The sequence below is a fragment of the Pseudophryne corroboree genome, chromosome 9 (genome assembly GCF_028390025.1).
Source record: "Pseudophryne corroboree isolate aPseCor3 chromosome 9, aPseCor3.hap2, whole genome shotgun sequence".
In the NCBI taxonomy this organism is placed as follows: domain Eukaryota; kingdom Metazoa; phylum Chordata; class Amphibia; order Anura; family Myobatrachidae; genus Pseudophryne; species Pseudophryne corroboree.
The window spans coordinates 1,094,669-1,111,350 of NC_086452.1; the positions used below are offsets into that span (position 1 = coordinate 1,094,669).

Consider the following 16,682-nt stretch of genomic DNA (forward strand, 5'->3'; position numbering starts at 1 on the left):
GGTCATCCTGGGGACATGTATGGAAGGATATTAGCCAGTTGGGGGGGGGAATCCTGGGGACATGTCTGGAAGGATATTAGCCAGTTTGGGGGGTGGGGGGGGGGGGGGAGAGGGGAGAATCCTGGGGACATGTCTGGAGGAATATTAGCCAGTTTGGGGGGGGGGGGGGGGAGAATCCCGGGGACACGTCTGGAGGAATATTAGCCAGTTTTGGGGGGTGGGGGGGAGAATCCTGGGGACATGTCTGGAAGGATATTAGCCAGGTGGGGGGGGGGGGGGGAGAATCCTGGGGACATGTCTGGAGGAATATTAGCCAGTTTGGGGGGGGGGGGGGGGGGAGGGGAGAATCCTGGGGACATGTCTGGAGGAATATTAGCCAGTTTGGGGGGGGGAGGGGAGAATCCCGGGGACACGTCTGGAGGAATATTAGCCAGTTTGGGGGTGGGGGTGGGGGGTGGATCCTGGGGACATGTCTGGAAGGATATTAGCCAGTTTGGGGGGGGGCGAATCCTGGGGACATGTCCGGAAGGATATTAGCCAGTTATGGGGGGAGAATCCTGGGGACATGTCCGGAAGGATATTAGCCAGTTGGGGGAGGTGGGGGGAGAATCATGGGGACATGTCTGGAAGGATATTAGCCAGTTGAGGGAGGGGGGGGGGAATCCTGGGGACATGTCTGGAAGGATATTAGCCAGTTGGGGGGGGGAGAATCCTGGGGACATGTCTGGAAGGATATTAGCCAGTTTGGGGGGGGGGGGGGGGGGGGAGGGGAGAATCCTGGGGACATGTCTGGAGGAATATTAGCCAGTTTGGGGGGGGGAGGGCGGGGAGAATCCTGGGGACATGTCTGGAAGGATATTAGCCAGTTTGGGGTGGGGGTGGGGGATCCTGGGGACACGTCTGGAAGGATATTAGCCAGTTTGGGGGGGGTGGGGGGGGGATCCTGGGGACACGTCTGGAAGGATATTAGCCAGTTTGGGGGTGGGGTGGGGGGGGGGATCCTGGGGACATGTCTGGAAGGATATTAGCCAGTTTGGGGTGGGGGTGGGGTGGGGGATCCTGGGGACACGTCTGGAAGGATATTAGCCAGTTTGGGGTGGGGGGGGATCCTGGGGACATGTCTGGAAGGATATTAGCCAGTTTGGGGTGGGGGGGGGATCCTGGGGACATGTCTGGAAGGATATTAGCCAGTTTGGGCGGGGGAGGGGAGAATCCTGGGGACATGTCTGGAGGAATATTAGCCAGTTTGGGGGGGGGGAAGGAGAATCCCGGCGACACGTCTGGAGGAATATTAGCCAGTTTTGGGGGGTGGAGGGGAGAATCCTGGGGACATGTCTGGAAGGATATTAGCCAGTTATGGGGGGGGGGAGATCCTGGGGACATGTCTGGAAGGATATTAGCCAGTTGGGGGAGGTGGGGGAGAATCCTGGGGACATGTCCGGAAGGATACTAGCCAGTTGGGGGAGGTGGGGGGGAGAATCCTGGGGACATGTCTGGAAGGATAATAGCCAGTCCGGGGGAGGGGGGGGAATCTTGGGGACACGTCTGGAAGGATATTAGCCAGTTTGGGGGGAGGGGAGAATCTTGGGACATGTCTGGAAGGATATTAGCCAGTTTCGGGGAGGGGAGAATCCTGGGGACATGTCTGGAAGGATATTACACAGTTGAGGGAGGTGGGGGGGGGGGGGGGGGGGGGAGAATCCTGGGGACATGTCCGGAAGGATGCTAGCCAGATGGGGGAGGTGGGGGTGGGGTGAGGACATGTCTGGAAGTTTAATAGCCAGTCTGGGGGGGGGGGAATTCTTGGGGACATGTCTGGAAGGATATTAGCCAGTTACGGGGGGGGGCTGGGAAAGATGGGGACATGTCTGGAGGGATATTAGCCAGTTGAGGGAGGTGGGGGGGGGGGGGAGAATCCCGTGGACATGTCCGAAAGAATGTTAGCCAGTTGGGGGAGGTGGGGGGGGGGGGGGGGGGAGAATCCTGGGGACATGGCTGGAAGGATATTAGCCAGTGACGGGGGGGGGGGAGAATCCTGGGGACATGTCTGGAAGGATATCAGCCAGTTGAGGGAGGTGGGGGGGTGGGGGAGAATCCCGGGGACATGTCCGGAAGGATGTTAGCCAGTTGGGGGAGGTGGTGGGGGGGAGAATCCTGAGGACATGTCTGGAAGTTTAATAGCCAGTCTGGGGGGGAGGGGGGGGGGGGGAAATTGGGGACATGTCTGGAAGGTTATTAGCCAGCTACGGGGGGGGGGGGAGGTGGGGGGAGAATCCTGGGGACACGTCTGGAAGGATATTAGCCAGTTGAGGGAGGTGGGGGGTGGGGGGGGGGGGGGGAGAGAATCCCGGGGACATGTCCGGAAGGATGTTAGCCAGTTGGGGGAGGTGGGGGGGGGGGGGAGAATCCTGAGGACATGTCTGGAAGTTTAATGGCCAGTCTGGGGGGGGGGGGGGGGGAGAATCTTGGGACATGTCTGGAAGGATATTAGCCAGTCACGGGGAGCGGAGGAGAATCCTGGGACATGTCTGGAAGGATATTAGCCAGTCACGGGGGGAAGGGGAGGATCCTGGGACATGCATGGAAGGATATTAGCCAGTTGGGGGGGGGGAGAATCCTGGGGACATGTCCGGAGGAATATTAGCCAGTTTGGGGGTGGGGGTGGAGGGGAGAATCCTGGGGACATGTCTGGAAGGATATTAGCCAGTTTGGGGGGGTGGGGTGGGGGGGGATCCTGGGGACATGTCCGGAAGGATGTTAGCCAGTTGGGGGAGGTGGGGGGGGGGGGAGAATCCTGAGGACATGTCCGGAGGAATATTAGCCAGTTTGGGGGTGGAGGGGAGAATCCTGGGGACATGTCTGGAAGGATATCAGCCAGTTGGGGGAGGTGGGGGGGGGGGGGGGGGGAGGATCCTGGGGACATGTCCGGAAGGATGTTAGCCAGTTGGGGGAGGTGGGGGGGGGGGGGGGGGGGGAGAATCCTGAGGACATGTCTGGAAGTTTAATAGCCAGTCTGGGAGGGGGGGGGGATCTTGGGGACATGTCTGGAAGGATATTAGCCAGTTACGGGGGGGGAAGGGAGAATCCCGGGGACACGTCTGGAAGGATATTAGCCAGTTTGGGGGGAGGGGAGAATCTTGGGACATGTCTGGAAGGATATTAGCCAGTCATGGGGGGGAGGGGGGGAACCCTGGGACATGTCTGGAAGGATATTAGCTAGTATGGGGGGAGGGGAGAATCTTGGGACATGTCTGGAAGGATATTAGCCAGTTTGGGGGAGGGGAGAATCCTGGGGACATGTCTGGAAGGATATTAGCCAGTTGGGGGAGGTGTGTGGGGGCGGGGGAGAATCCTGGGGACAAGTCCGGAAGGATGCTAGCCAGTTGGGGGAGGTGGGGGGGGGGGGGAATCCTGAGGCCATGTCTGGAAGTTTAATAGCCAGTCTGGGGGGGGGGGGGACCTTGGGGACATGTCTGGAAGGATATTAGCCAGTTACGGGGAGGTGGGGGGGGGAGAGAATCCTGGGGACATGTCTGGAAGGATATTAGCCAGTTGAGGGAGGGGGGAGGGGAAGAATCCTGGGGACATGTCTGGAAGGATATTAGCCAGTTGGGGGGGGGGGGGGGGAGAGAATCCTGGGGACATGTCTGGAAGGATATTAGCCAGTTGAGGGGGGGGGGGGGGGGAGAGAATCCTGGGGACATATCTGGAAGGATATTAGTCAGTTGGGGGGGGAGAGAATCCTGGGGACATGTCAGGAAGGATATTATATATTATAGCCAGTTTGGGGGGGGGGGGGGAGGGAAGAATCCTGGGGACATGTCTGGAGGAATATTAGCCAGTTTGGGGGGGGGGGGGAGGGGGGGAGAATCCTGGGGACATGTCTGGAAGGATATTAGTCAGTTGGGGGGGGGGGGGGGGGAGGAGAATCCTGGGGACATGTCTGGAAGGATATTATAGCCAGTTTGGGGGGGGGGGGGGGGGAGAATCTTGGGGACATGTCTGGAGGAATATTAGCCAGTTTGGGGGGGGGGGGGGGGAGAATCCTGGGGACATGTCTGGAAGGATATTAGCCAGTTTGGGGTGGGGGTGGGGATCCTGGGGACACGCCTGGAAGGATATTAGCCAGTTACGGGGGGGGAGGCGGGGGGGGGGAAACCTGGGGACATGTCTGGAAGGATATTAGCCAGTTGAGGGAGGTGGGGGGGGGGAGAATCCCGGGGACATGTCCGGAAGGATGTTAGCCAGTTGGGGGAGGTGGTGGGGGGGAGAATCCTGAGGACATGTCTGGAAGTTTAATAGCCAGTCTGGGGGGGGGGGGGGGAATCTTGGGGACATGTCTGGAAGGATATTAGCCAGTTACGGGGGGGGGGGGAGAATCCTGGGGACATGTCTGGAAGGATATTAGCAAGTTGAGGGAGGTGGGGGGGGGGGGGGGGGAGAATCCCGGGGACATGTCCGGAAGGATGTTAGCCAGTTGGGGCAGGTGTGGGGGGAGAATCCTGAGGACATGTCTGGAAGTTTAATAGCCAGTCTGGGGGGGGGGATCTTGGGGACATGTCTGGAAGGATATTAGCCAGTTACGGGGGGGGGGGGGGGGGGGGGGGGAGAATCTTGGGACTTGTCTGGAAGGATATTAGCCAGTCACGGGGGGGGGGGGGGGAGGGGAGAATCCTGGGACATGTCTGGAAGGATATTAGCCAGTCACGGGGGGAAGGGGAGGATTCCTGGGACATGTCTGGAAGGATATTAGCCAGTTGGGGGGGGGAGGGGAGAATCCTGGGGACATGTCCGGAGGAATATTAGCCAGTTTGGGGGTGGGCGTGGTGGGGAGAATCCTGGGGACATGTCTGGAAGGATATTAGCCAGTTGGGGGAGGTGGGGGGGGGGGGGGGAGAATCCTAGGGACATGTCCGGAAGGATGTTAGCCAGTTGGGGGAGGTGGGGGGGGGGGGGGGGGAGAATCCTGAGGACATGTCTGTAAGTTTACTAGCCAGTCTGGGAGGGGGGGGGGGATCTTGGGGACATGTCTGGAAGGATATTAGCCAGTTACGGGGGGGGGGGGGGGGGGGGAGAATCCCGGGGACACGTCTGGAAGGATATTAGCCAGTTTGGGGGGAGGGGGGGAGGGGAGAATCTTGGGACATGTCTGGAAGGATATTAGCCAGTCACGGGGGGGGGGGGGAGGGGAGAACCCTGGGACATGTCTGGAAGGATATTAGCTAGTTTGGGGGGAGGGGAGAATCTTGGGACATGTCTGGAAGGATATTAGCTAGTTTGGGGGAGGGGAGAATCCTGGGGACATGTCTGGAAGGATATTAGCCAGTTGGGGGAGGTGGGGGGGAGAATCCTGGGGACAAGTCCAGAAGGATGTTAGCCAGTTGGGGGAGGTGGGGGGGGGGGGGGGGAACCCTGAGGCCATGTCTGGAAGTTTAATAGCCAGTCTGGGGGGGGGGAAATCTTGGGGACATGTCTGGAAGGATATTAGCCAGTTACGGGGGGGGGGGGGGAGGTGGGGGGAGAATCCTGGGGACATGTCTGGAAGGATATTAGCCAGTTGAGGGAGGGGGGGGGGGGGGGGGGAGAATCCTGGGGACATGTCTGGAAGGATATTAGCCAGTTGGGGGTGGGTAGGGGGGGGGGGAGAATCCTGGGGACATGTCTGGAAGGATATTAGCCAGTTGGGGGGGGGGGGAGAGAATCCTGGGGACATATCTGGAAGGATATTAGTCAGTTGGGGGGGGGGGGGGAGAGAATCCTGGGGACATGTCTGGAAGGATATTATAGCCAGTTTGGGGGGAGGGGAGAATCCTGGGGACATGTCTGGAGGAATATTAGCCAGTTTGGGGGGGGGGGGGGGGAGGGGGGGAGAATCCTGGGGACATGTCTGGAAGGATATTAGCCAGTTTGGGGTGGGGGTGGGGGGGGATCCTGGGGACACGTCTGGAAGGATATTAGCCAGTTTGGGGGGGTGGGGGGGGATCCTGGGGACACGTCTGGAAGGATATTAGCCAGTTTGGGGGGGGGGATCCTGGGGACATGTCTGGAAGGATATTAGCCAGTTGAGGGGGGGGGGGGAGAGAATCCTGGGGACATATCTGGAAGGATATTAGTCAGTTGGGGGGGGGGAGAAAATCCTAGGGACATGTCTGGAAGGATATTATAGCCAGTTTGGGGGGGGGGGGGGGGGGGGGGGGGAGGGGAGAATCCTGGGGACATGTCTGGAGGAATATTAGCCAGTTTGGGGGGTAGGGGGGGGAGAATCCTGGGGACATGTCTGGAAGGATATTAGCCAGTTGAGGGGGGGGGGGGGGGGAGAGAATCCTGGGGACATATCTGGAAGGATATTAGTCAGTTGGGGGGGGAGAAAATCCTAGGGACATGTCTGGAAGGATATTATAGCCAGTTTGGGGGGGGGGGGGAATCCTGGGGACATGTCTGGAGGAATATTAGCCAGTTTGGGGGGGGAGGGGGGGGGGAATCCTGGGGACATGTCTGGAAGGATATTAGCCAGTTTGGGGTGGGGGGGGATCCCGGGGACACGTCTGGCAGGATATTAGCCAGTTTGGGGGGGTGGGGTGGGGGGGGGATCCTGGGGACACGTCTGGAAGGATATTAGCCAGTTTGGGGGGGGGGGGGGGGATCCTGGGGACATGTCTGGAAGGATATTAGCCAGTTTGGGGGGGGGGGGGGAGGAGAATCCCGGCGACACGTCTGGAGGAATATTAGCCAGTTTTGGGGTGTGGAGGGGAGAATCCTGGGGACATGTCTGGAAGGATATTAGCCAGTTATGGGGGGGGGGGGGGGGAATCCTGGGGACATGTCGGGAAGGATATTAGCCAGTTGGGGGAGGTGAGAATCCTGGGGACATGTCCGGAAGGATATTAGCCAGTTGGGGGAGGTGGGGGGGAGAATCCTGGGGACATGTCTGGAAGGATATTAGCCAGTTTGGGGGGAGGGGAGAATCTTGGGGACACGTCTGGAAGGATATTAGCCAGTTTGGGGGGAGGGGAGAATCTTGGGACATGTCTGGAAGGATATTAGCCAGTCACGGGGGGGGGGGGGGGGGGGGGGGAGAATCCTGGGACATGTCTGGAAGGATATTAGCTAGTTTGGGGGGAGAGGAGAATCTTGGGACATGTCTGGAAGGATATTAGCCAGTTGGGGGAGGTGGGGGGGGGGGGGAGAATCCTGGGACATGTCTGGAAGGATATTAGCTAGTTTGGGCGGAGAGGAGAATCTTGGGACATGTCTGGAAGGATATTAGCCAGTTTGGGGGAGGGGAGAATCCTGGGGACATGTCTGGAAGGATATTAGCCAGTTGGGGGAGGTGGGGGGGGGGAGAATCCTGAGGACATGTCTGGAAGTTTAATAGCCAGTCTGGGGGGGGGGGGGGGGGGATCTTGGGGACATGTCTGGAAGGATATTAGCCAGCTACAGGGGGGGGGGGGGAATCCCGGGGACACGTCTGGAAGGATGTTAGCCAGTTTGGGGGGAGGGGAGAATCTTGGGACATGTCTGGAAGGATATTAGCCAGTCACGGGGGGAAGGGGAGGGTCCTGGGACATGTCTGGAAGGATATTAGCCATTAAGGGGGGGGGGGAAGAAACCTGGGACATGTCTGGAAGGATATTAGCCAGTTACGGGGGGGGGGAGAGTCCTGGGACACGTCTGGAAGGATATTAGCCATTAGGGGGGGGGGGAGAATCCTGGGACATGTCTGGAAGGATATTAGCCAGTTACGGGGGGGAGGGGAGAATCCTGGGACACGTCTAGGAGGATATTAGCCAGTTACGGGGGGGGTGGGGGGAGAATCCTGGGACACGTCTGGAAGGATATTAGCCAGTTACGGGGGGGGGGGGGGGGGAGAATCCTGGGACAAGTCTGGAAGGATATTAGCCAGTTACAGGGGGGAGGGGAGAATCCTGGGACACGTCTGGAAGGATATTAGCCAGTCACTGGGGGAAGGGGAGGATCCTGGGACATGTCTGGAAGGATATTAGCCAGTTACGGGGGGAGGGGAGAATCCTGGGGACATGTCTGGAGGAATATTAGCCAGTTTGGGGGAGGGAAAGGAGAATCCTGGGGACATGTCTGGAGGAATATTAGCCAGTTTGGGGGAGGGAAAGGAGAATCCCGGCGACACGTCTGGAGGAATATTAGCCAGTTTTGGGGGGTGGAGGGGAGAATCCTGGGGACATGTCTGGAAGGATATTAGCCAGTTATGGGGGGGGGGAATCCTGGGGACATGTCTGGAAGGATATTAGCCAGTTGGGGGAGGTGGGGGGGAGAATCCTGGGGACATGTCTGGAAGGATAATAGCCAGTCTGGGGGGGGGGGGGAATCTTGGGGACACGTCTGGAAGGATTTTAGCCAGTTTGGGGAGGTGGGGGGGGGGGGGGGAGAATCCTAGGGACATGTCCGCAAGGATATTAGCCAGTTGGGGGAGGTGGGGGGGAGAATCCTGGGGACATGTCTGGAAGGATAATAGCCAGTCTGGGGGGGGGGGGGGGGGGAATCTTGGGGACACGTCTGGAAGGATTTTAGCCAGTTTGGGGGGAGGGGAGAATCTTGGGACATGTCTGGAAGGATATTAGCCAGTCACGGGGGGGGGGGGGGGGAGGGGAAAATCCTGGGACATGTCTGGAAGGATATTAGCCAGTTTGGGGGAGGGGAGAATCTTGGGACATGTCTGGAAGGATATTAGCCAGTCACGGGGGGGGGGGAGGGGAGAATCTTGGGACATGTCTGGAAGGATATTAGCCAGTTTGGGGGAGGGGAGAATCCTGGGGACATGTCTGGAAGGATGTTAGCCAGTTGGGGGAGGTGGGGGGTGGGTGGGGGGGAGGATCCTGAGGACATGTCTGGAAGTTTAATAGCCAGTCTGGGGGGGGGGGGAATCTTGGGACATGTCTGGAAGGATATTAGCCAGTTACGGGGGGGAATCCCGGGGACACGTCTGGCAGGATATTAGCCAGTATGGGGGGAGGGGAGAATCTTGGGACATGTGTGGAAGGATATTAGCCAGTCACGGGGGGGGGAGGGGAGAATCCTGGGACATGCCTGGAAGGATATTAGCCAGTCACGGGGGGAAGGGGAGGATCCTGGGACATGTCTGGAAGGATATTAGCCATTAGGGGGGGTGGGGGGGGGAGAATCCTGGGACATGTCTGGAAGGATATTAGCCAGTTACGGGGGGGGGAATCCTGGGACACGTCTGGAAGGATATTAGCCATTAGGGGGGGGGGGGGGAGAATCCTGGGACATGTCTGGAAGGATATTAGCCAGTTACAGGGGGGGGGGGGGGGAATCCTGGGACACGTCTGGAAGGATATTAGCCAGTTACGGGGGGGAGGGGAGAATCCTGGGACACGTCTGGAAGGATATTAGCCAGTCACGGGGGGAAGGGGAGGATCCTGGGACATGTCTGGAAGGATATTAGCCAGTTACGGGGGGAGGGGAGAATCCTGGGACATGTCTGGAAGGATATTAGCCATTAGGGGGGGGGGGGGGGGGGAGAATCCTGGGACATGTCTGGAAGGATATTAGCCAGTCACGGGGGGAAGGGGCGGATCCTGGGACACGTCTGGAAGGATATTAGCCAGTTACGGGGGGAGGGGAGAATCCTGGGACACGTCTGGAAGGATATTAGCCAGTTACGGGGGGGTGGGGGGGGGGAGAATCCTGGGACATGTCTGGAAGGATATTGGCCAGTTACAGTAAGGGGATATTAGCCATGCTTGTAGGACACATTTACCGCCAGTGTTCTGGAGCTTTGGTGCCACAGGAACACCTCCAGCCTTGTATAGTAGTATGAATAATTCTGGAGACACTACAAGGGGGGCCTCATCTGCCCTCTTACTAGTGATTTGTTGTTAAATAGTTTAGTAAAACGTATTCTCTAGAAAAAGCAGACGACCTAATCCAGCAAATGAGAAGGAGGATTACTACAGATAATCGCTGTGCTCTTCCTAATGTTCCTAATGCATTTTCCGGTTCCTTCTAATAAACACCCCGATCCCCTCTAAAATGATCCAGGTCTTTGGTATCGCAACTCGGCTAGAGACCACCGAGTCTTCTCCATATACACCCCTGTAAGTCAGAGAGCAACCACAAGTGGTAACCTCATAAACGCACTGTTTAGTAGATAACCCCCCACTACCGCGGCCCAGACATCCCAGGTCGCTAAAGACACAAACCTTCAGAGCTCTCTCATAGCGCCGGACTTTGGAGCTTTCGTTCCTTTGCTGCGCATTGGTAAGTGCACTCTTGTAGTTGATGATTCGATCTTGTAGGGTTTGTAGGAGTCCTTCACTGCTCGTCTGTAGAACAAGAACAATTCATACAATTACATAACCCTATCAGTAATGAGACCACTAGTATACACCAGGCAGAAAGATTCACAAAGCTGCAAACGTCATTCCAAGTGCATGAAGGCAAAGACGTAAGAGAGATCAAATGCAATTACTGGTGTACAGTGCCTCATTCCACTATCTTGCCTTAATCCTGCCTCCGTCGCCTGTGCCCCTTCTGCTAATGGCCTCCGTCACCTGTGCCCCTTCTGCTAATGGCCTCAGTCGCCTGTGCCCCTTTTGCTAGTGGCCTCCGTCGCCCGTGCCCCTTCTGCTAATGGCCTCCGTCGCCTGTGCCCCTTCTGCTAATGGCCTCCGTAGCCTGTGCCCCTTCTGCTAATGGCATCCGTCGCCCGTGCCCCTTCTGCTAGTGGCCTCCGTCGCCCGTGCCCCTTCTGCTAGTGGCCTCCGTCGCCCGTGCCCCTTCTGCTAGTGGCCTCCGTCGCCCGTGCCCTTCTGCTAGTGGCCTCCGTCGCCCGTGCCCCTTCTGCTAGTGGTCTCCGTCACCCGTGCCCCTTCTGCTAGTGGTCTCCGTCACCCGTGCCCCTTCTGCTAGTGGTGTCCGTCACCCGTGCCCCTTCTGCTAGTGGCCTCCGTCACCCGTGCCCCTTCTGCTAGTGGTCTCCGTCACCCGTGCCCCTTCTGCTAGTGGTCTCCGTCACCCGTGCCCCTTCTGCTAGTGGTCTCCGTCGGCTGTGCCCCTTCTGCTAGTGGCCTCCGTCACCCGTGCCCCTTCTGCTAGTGGTCTCCGTCACCCGTGCCCCTTCTGCTAGTGGCCTCCGTCACTCGTGCCCCTTCTGCTAATGGCCTCCGTCGCCTGTGCCCCTTCTGCTAATGGGCTCCGTCGCCTGTGCCCCTTCTGCTAATGGCCTCCGTCGCCTGTGCCCCTTCTAATGGCCTCCGTCGCCTGTGCCCCTTCTAATGGCCTCAGTCACCCGTGCCCCTTCTGCTATTGGCCTCCGTCGCCTGTGCTCCTTCTGCTAGTGGCCTCCGTCGCCCGTGCCCCTTCTGCTAGTGGCCTCCGTCGCCCGTGCCCCTTCTGCTAGTGGCCTCCGTCGCCCGTGCCCCTTCTGCTAGTGGCCTCCGTCGCCCGTGCCCCTTCTGCTAGTGGCCTCCGTCGCCCGTGCCCCTTCTGCTAGTGGCCTCCGTCGCCCGTGCCCCTTCTGCTAGTGGCCTCCGTCGCCCGTGCCCCTTCTGCTAGTGGCCTCCGTCGCCCGTGCCCCTTCTGCTAGTGGCCTCCGTCGCCCGTGCCCCTTCTGCTAGTGGCCTCCGTCGCCCGTGCCCCTTCTGCTAATGGCCTCCGTCGCCTGTGCCCCTTCTGCTAGTGGCCTCCGTCGCCCGTGCCCCTTCTGCTAGTGGCCTCCGTCGCCCGTGCCCCTTCTGCTAGTGGCCTCCGTCACCCGTGCCCCTTCTGCTAGTGGCCTCCGTCGCCCGTGCCCCTTCTGCTAGTGGCCTCCGTCGCCCGTGCCCCTTCTGCTAGTGGCCTCCGTCGCCCGTGCCCCTTCTGCTAGTGTAGAAAAGAAAAACAGTCTAAAAATACAGCAACACCCCCGCCAGTGACTTCCCGCTATGATGGGGTGTTCCACTGCACAAAGTGAGGGAAAGTCTTGGAAAGAATGATATCAGTAATGTGGGAGACACATTCAGGAGACGGCAGATAACACTGCAGCCTCTGTACAGTCAGACAACGAGAGTCAGCTCTTAGTACAAGATTTACAACTACTCAATTTGCACTATACAAACTTGGATATAACCAACACGAAGCTACACAATAAAATAAAGCGTAACATGCAGAGCGGCCTTTTATTACACTGACTACTGAACTACAAATACAATAAGGCTGCCGTGTAATCTGCCAGTTACTAGTAGAGCTACTGACCTGCAATACTTCCATCTACTGCCGAGTGCGTTATATTATATTACTCATCTACTGCCGAGTGCGTTATATTATATTACTCATCTACTGCCGAGTGCGTTATATTATATTACTCATCTACTGCCAAGTGTATTATATTATATTACTCATCTACTGCCGAGTGTATTATATTATAATACTCATCTACTGCCGAGTGCATTATATTATAGTACTCATCTACTGCCGAGTGTATTATATTATAATACTCATCTACTGCCGAGTGCGTTATATTATATTACTCATCTACTGCCGAGTGCGTTATATTATATTACTCATCTACTGCCGAGTGTGTTATATTATATTACTCATCTACTGCCGAGTGTATTATATTATATTACTCATCTACTGCCGAGTGTATTATATTATATTACTCATCTACTGCCGAGTGTATTATATTACTCATCTACTGCCGAGTGTATTATATTATATTACTCATCTACTGCCGAGTGTATTATATTATATTACTCATCTACTGCCGAGTGTATTATATTATATTACTCATCTACTGCCAAGTGTATTATATTATATTACTCATCTACTGCCGAGTGTATTATATTATATTACTCATCTACTGCCGAGTGTATTATATTATATTACTCATCTACTGCCAAGTGTATTATATTATATTACTCATCTACTGCCGAGTGTATTATATTATATTACTCATCGACTGCTGAGTGTATTATATTATATTACGCATCTACTGCCGAGTGTATTATATTAAATATAACGCATCTACTGCAGAGTGTATTATATTATATTACGCATCTACTACCTCTACTGCCGAGTGTATTATATTACTCATCTACTGCTGAGTGTATTATATTATATTACGCATCTACTGCAGAGTGTATTATATTATATTACGCATCTACTGCAGAGTGTATTATATTATATTACGCATCTACTACCTCTACTGCCGAGTGTATTATATTATATTACGCATCTACTGCCGAGTGTATTATATTATATTACGCATCTACTACCTCTACTGCCGAGTGTATTATATTATATTACTCATCTACTGCCGAGTGTATTATATTACTCATCTACTGCCGAGTGTATTATATTATATTACTCATCTACTGCCGAGTGTATTATATTATATTACGCATCTACTGCCGAGTGTATTATATTATATTACTCATCTACTGCCGAGTGTATTATATTATATTACTCATCTACTGCCGAGTGTATTATATTATATTACTCATCTACTGCCAAGTGAATTATATTATATTACACATCTACTGCAGAGTGTATTATATTACGCATCTACTGCCGAGTGTATTATATTATATTACTCATCTACTGCCGAGTGTATTATATTATATTACTCATCTACTGCCGAGTGTATTATATTATATTACGCATCTACTGCCGAGTGTATTATATTATATTACTCATCTACTGCTGAGTGTATTATATTATATTACGCATCTACTGCCGAGTGTATTATATTAAATATAACGCATCTACTGCAGAGTGTATTATATTATATTACGCATCTACTGCTGAGTGTATTATATTACTCATCTACTGCTGAGTGTATTATATTATATTACGCATCTACTGCTGAGTGTATTATATTATATTACGCATCTACTGCAGTGTATTATATTATATTACGCATCTACTACCTCTACTGCCGAGTGTATTATATTGTATTACGCATCTACTGCCGAGTGTATTATATTATATTACGCATCTACTACCTCTACTGCCGAGTGTATTATATTATATTACTCATCTACTGCTGAGTGTATATTATATTACGCATCTACTGCCGAGTGTATTATATTATATTACGCATCTACTGCTGAGTGTATTATATTATATTACGCATCTACTGCAGAGTGTATTATATTATATTACGCATCTACTACCTCTACTGCCGTGTGTATTATATTATATTACGCATCTACTGCTGAGTGTATTATATTATATTACGCATCTACTGCCGAGTGTATTATATTATATTACGCATCTACTACCTCTACTGCCGAGTGTATTATATTATATTACTCATCTACTGCTGAGTGTATATTATATTACGCATCTACTGCCGAGTGTATTATATTATATTACGCATCTACTGCTGAGTGTATTATATTATATTACGCATCTACTGCAGAGTGTATTATATTATATTACGCATCTACTACCTCTACTGCCGTGTGTATTATATTATATTACGCATCTACTGCTGAGTGTATTATATTATATTACGCATCTACTGCAGAGTGTATTATATTATATTACGCATCTACTACCTCTACTGCCGTGTGTATTATATTATATTACTCATCTACTGCTGAGTGTATTATATTACGCATCTACTGCTGAGTGTATTATATTATATTACTCATCTACTGCTGAGTGTATTATATTATATTACTCATCTACTGCCGAGTGTATTATATTATATTACGCATCTACTGCTGACTATATTATATTATATTACTCATCTACTGCTGAGTATATTATATTATATTACTCATCTACTGCTGAGTGTATTATATTATATTACTCATCTACTGCCGAGTGTATTATATTATATTACGCATCTACTGCTGAGTGTATTATTTTTTTTTTAATCAAGTGTTTATTGCTTTTCAAAAAAAGCAGAAAAACATAAAACAGTACAAATAAACAATTACAAAACCATACTTGTGCTTTTCAGACATTTTCACCAAACATCAGCTATGCCGCACGATAAGGAGGTATATCTATATATCAAGCATATAGGCATTCAGTACCAATACAATCCGCAAACATATTTCAGGTTAAACTGCGTGGCGAGATGCGTGGGAGGGAGACTGGACCGTTCCGAGACCAACCCAGCGCTGTACACAACACCGTCACGCAATATTTAAGACGGAGGATCAATAAAGTGCAGAGATTTCCTCATATCTTTTCACATTTCAGTGGACAGTTACGTTTAGTGTACAGAAAACGCTCATGGGAGAGAGTAGTATTCACCAACCCACTCAGCAGAGGACGGAGGGGCAGGAGCCATCCAGGTGCACGCTATACACACTCTAGCCAATGGTAAAGCAGTGCTGACAAAGTCGAGAATGAAGCGGGAGTGATTCCTGTAAATCAAGACCAAATATACAAATATGCGGGGTCATCAGCGGAATCCGTATACCCGTGTGAGACACAGAGGCCGTGACATCCTCCCATAAGGCGTACACCAGTGGGCACTGCCAAAGCAAGTGCCAGAACCCAGCAGCTGGAGCAGAACATTTCGGACAGTTATCAGAAGCCGAGCCTCCAAACTTAAACAAACCACAGGCGGTCCAGTAGACCCTATGCAGGAAGTACAGCTGTATCTGCTGGAATCTAGCACTCGCCGAGGCCACACGCAGGGAGGCCAGGATATGGTCCCAATCATCATCATTAATTGCACCCAAATCTAGTACCCATTTAGCCCGGAGGGCGCTCAGCCCATCCGAACCAGAGAAGGAGAGGAGGGAGGAGTAGAGAACCGACTCTTCCACAAGAAGGCAGCGTACGGATAATTGTATAAACAGGGGATTCAGAGAGTTGTGGAACAGAGCCCCGTCACTGTGCCGAGAGTGCATGCCGGAGTTGTAAATACCGAAAAAAATGATGTCTAGGGATGGCATATGTAGTAGATAAATAATCAAAACTATGGAGCACACCATCCTGATAAAGGTGCCCCAAAGCAGACACCCCAAAAGAGGTCCAGCCAGAGCTGCCCTCCAAACCATAAAGTTCGGAAAAAGATAAATTATTCCAGAGCGGAGAACAGGGGTCCATCGTGGAATCTCCCATTAATCTCTCTACGAGCCTGTTGTAATAACGGGGGAAGAGAGGACAATGAAGTGCGTGCTAGTAGAAACTGCAACGGAGAAAACAATAGGCCAGCTTTATCCAAAAAAGCCACAGGGAGGTTCCCATAGTCCCCCGGGGTAACCCCCTCACAGAGCTGTACCAGCTGAGCAGCTAAATAATACAATGCCAGACCACCCTCTGCTCTGGATCTGCTAAGAGTTTTATATGCAATACGGGCCCGTTTAGTACCCCAAATAAAGGAGGCGATATATCGGGAAATCTACAAAAATTGTGAGACAGGGATATAAGCCGGTGCATTCTGCAGTATATAAAGAAATTTGGGTTGGATGATCATTTTGACAACATTCACACGTCCCGTAACAGTTAAAGGGAGCTTCTGCCGAATGTGCATCTTTATACGTAAATTATCATCTGGGGGGTCGAATTCAAGGCGACAAAATCTTTAGGAGAATGAGAAATTTGAAAGCCGAGATATTTAAACTGGGTGCACCATTTAAGGGGGAGAACATAGGAGGGGGGAGGTGACGTGGGGGGACTTAACGGAAACACCACTGATTTGTCCCAATTAATACAGATACCTGAGAAAGAGCCAA

At 53.1% G+C, this 16,682-nt stretch overlaps 1 protein-coding gene across 2 annotated transcripts in view; it reads right to left on the minus strand.

The window, feature by feature from the left end:
• CC2D1B (coiled-coil and C2 domain containing 1B) overlaps positions 1-16,682 on the minus strand; it is a 408,633-nt gene that overhangs the window by 255,108 nt on the left and 136,843 nt on the right. For both annotated transcript variants that reach the window (XM_063938881.1, XM_063938880.1), the window contains exon 6: positions 10,200-10,322. In XM_063938881.1, coding sequence (XP_063794951.1) covers positions 10,200-10,322 — 123 coding nt within the window. The remainder of the gene's footprint in view (positions 1-10,199; positions 10,323-16,682) is intronic.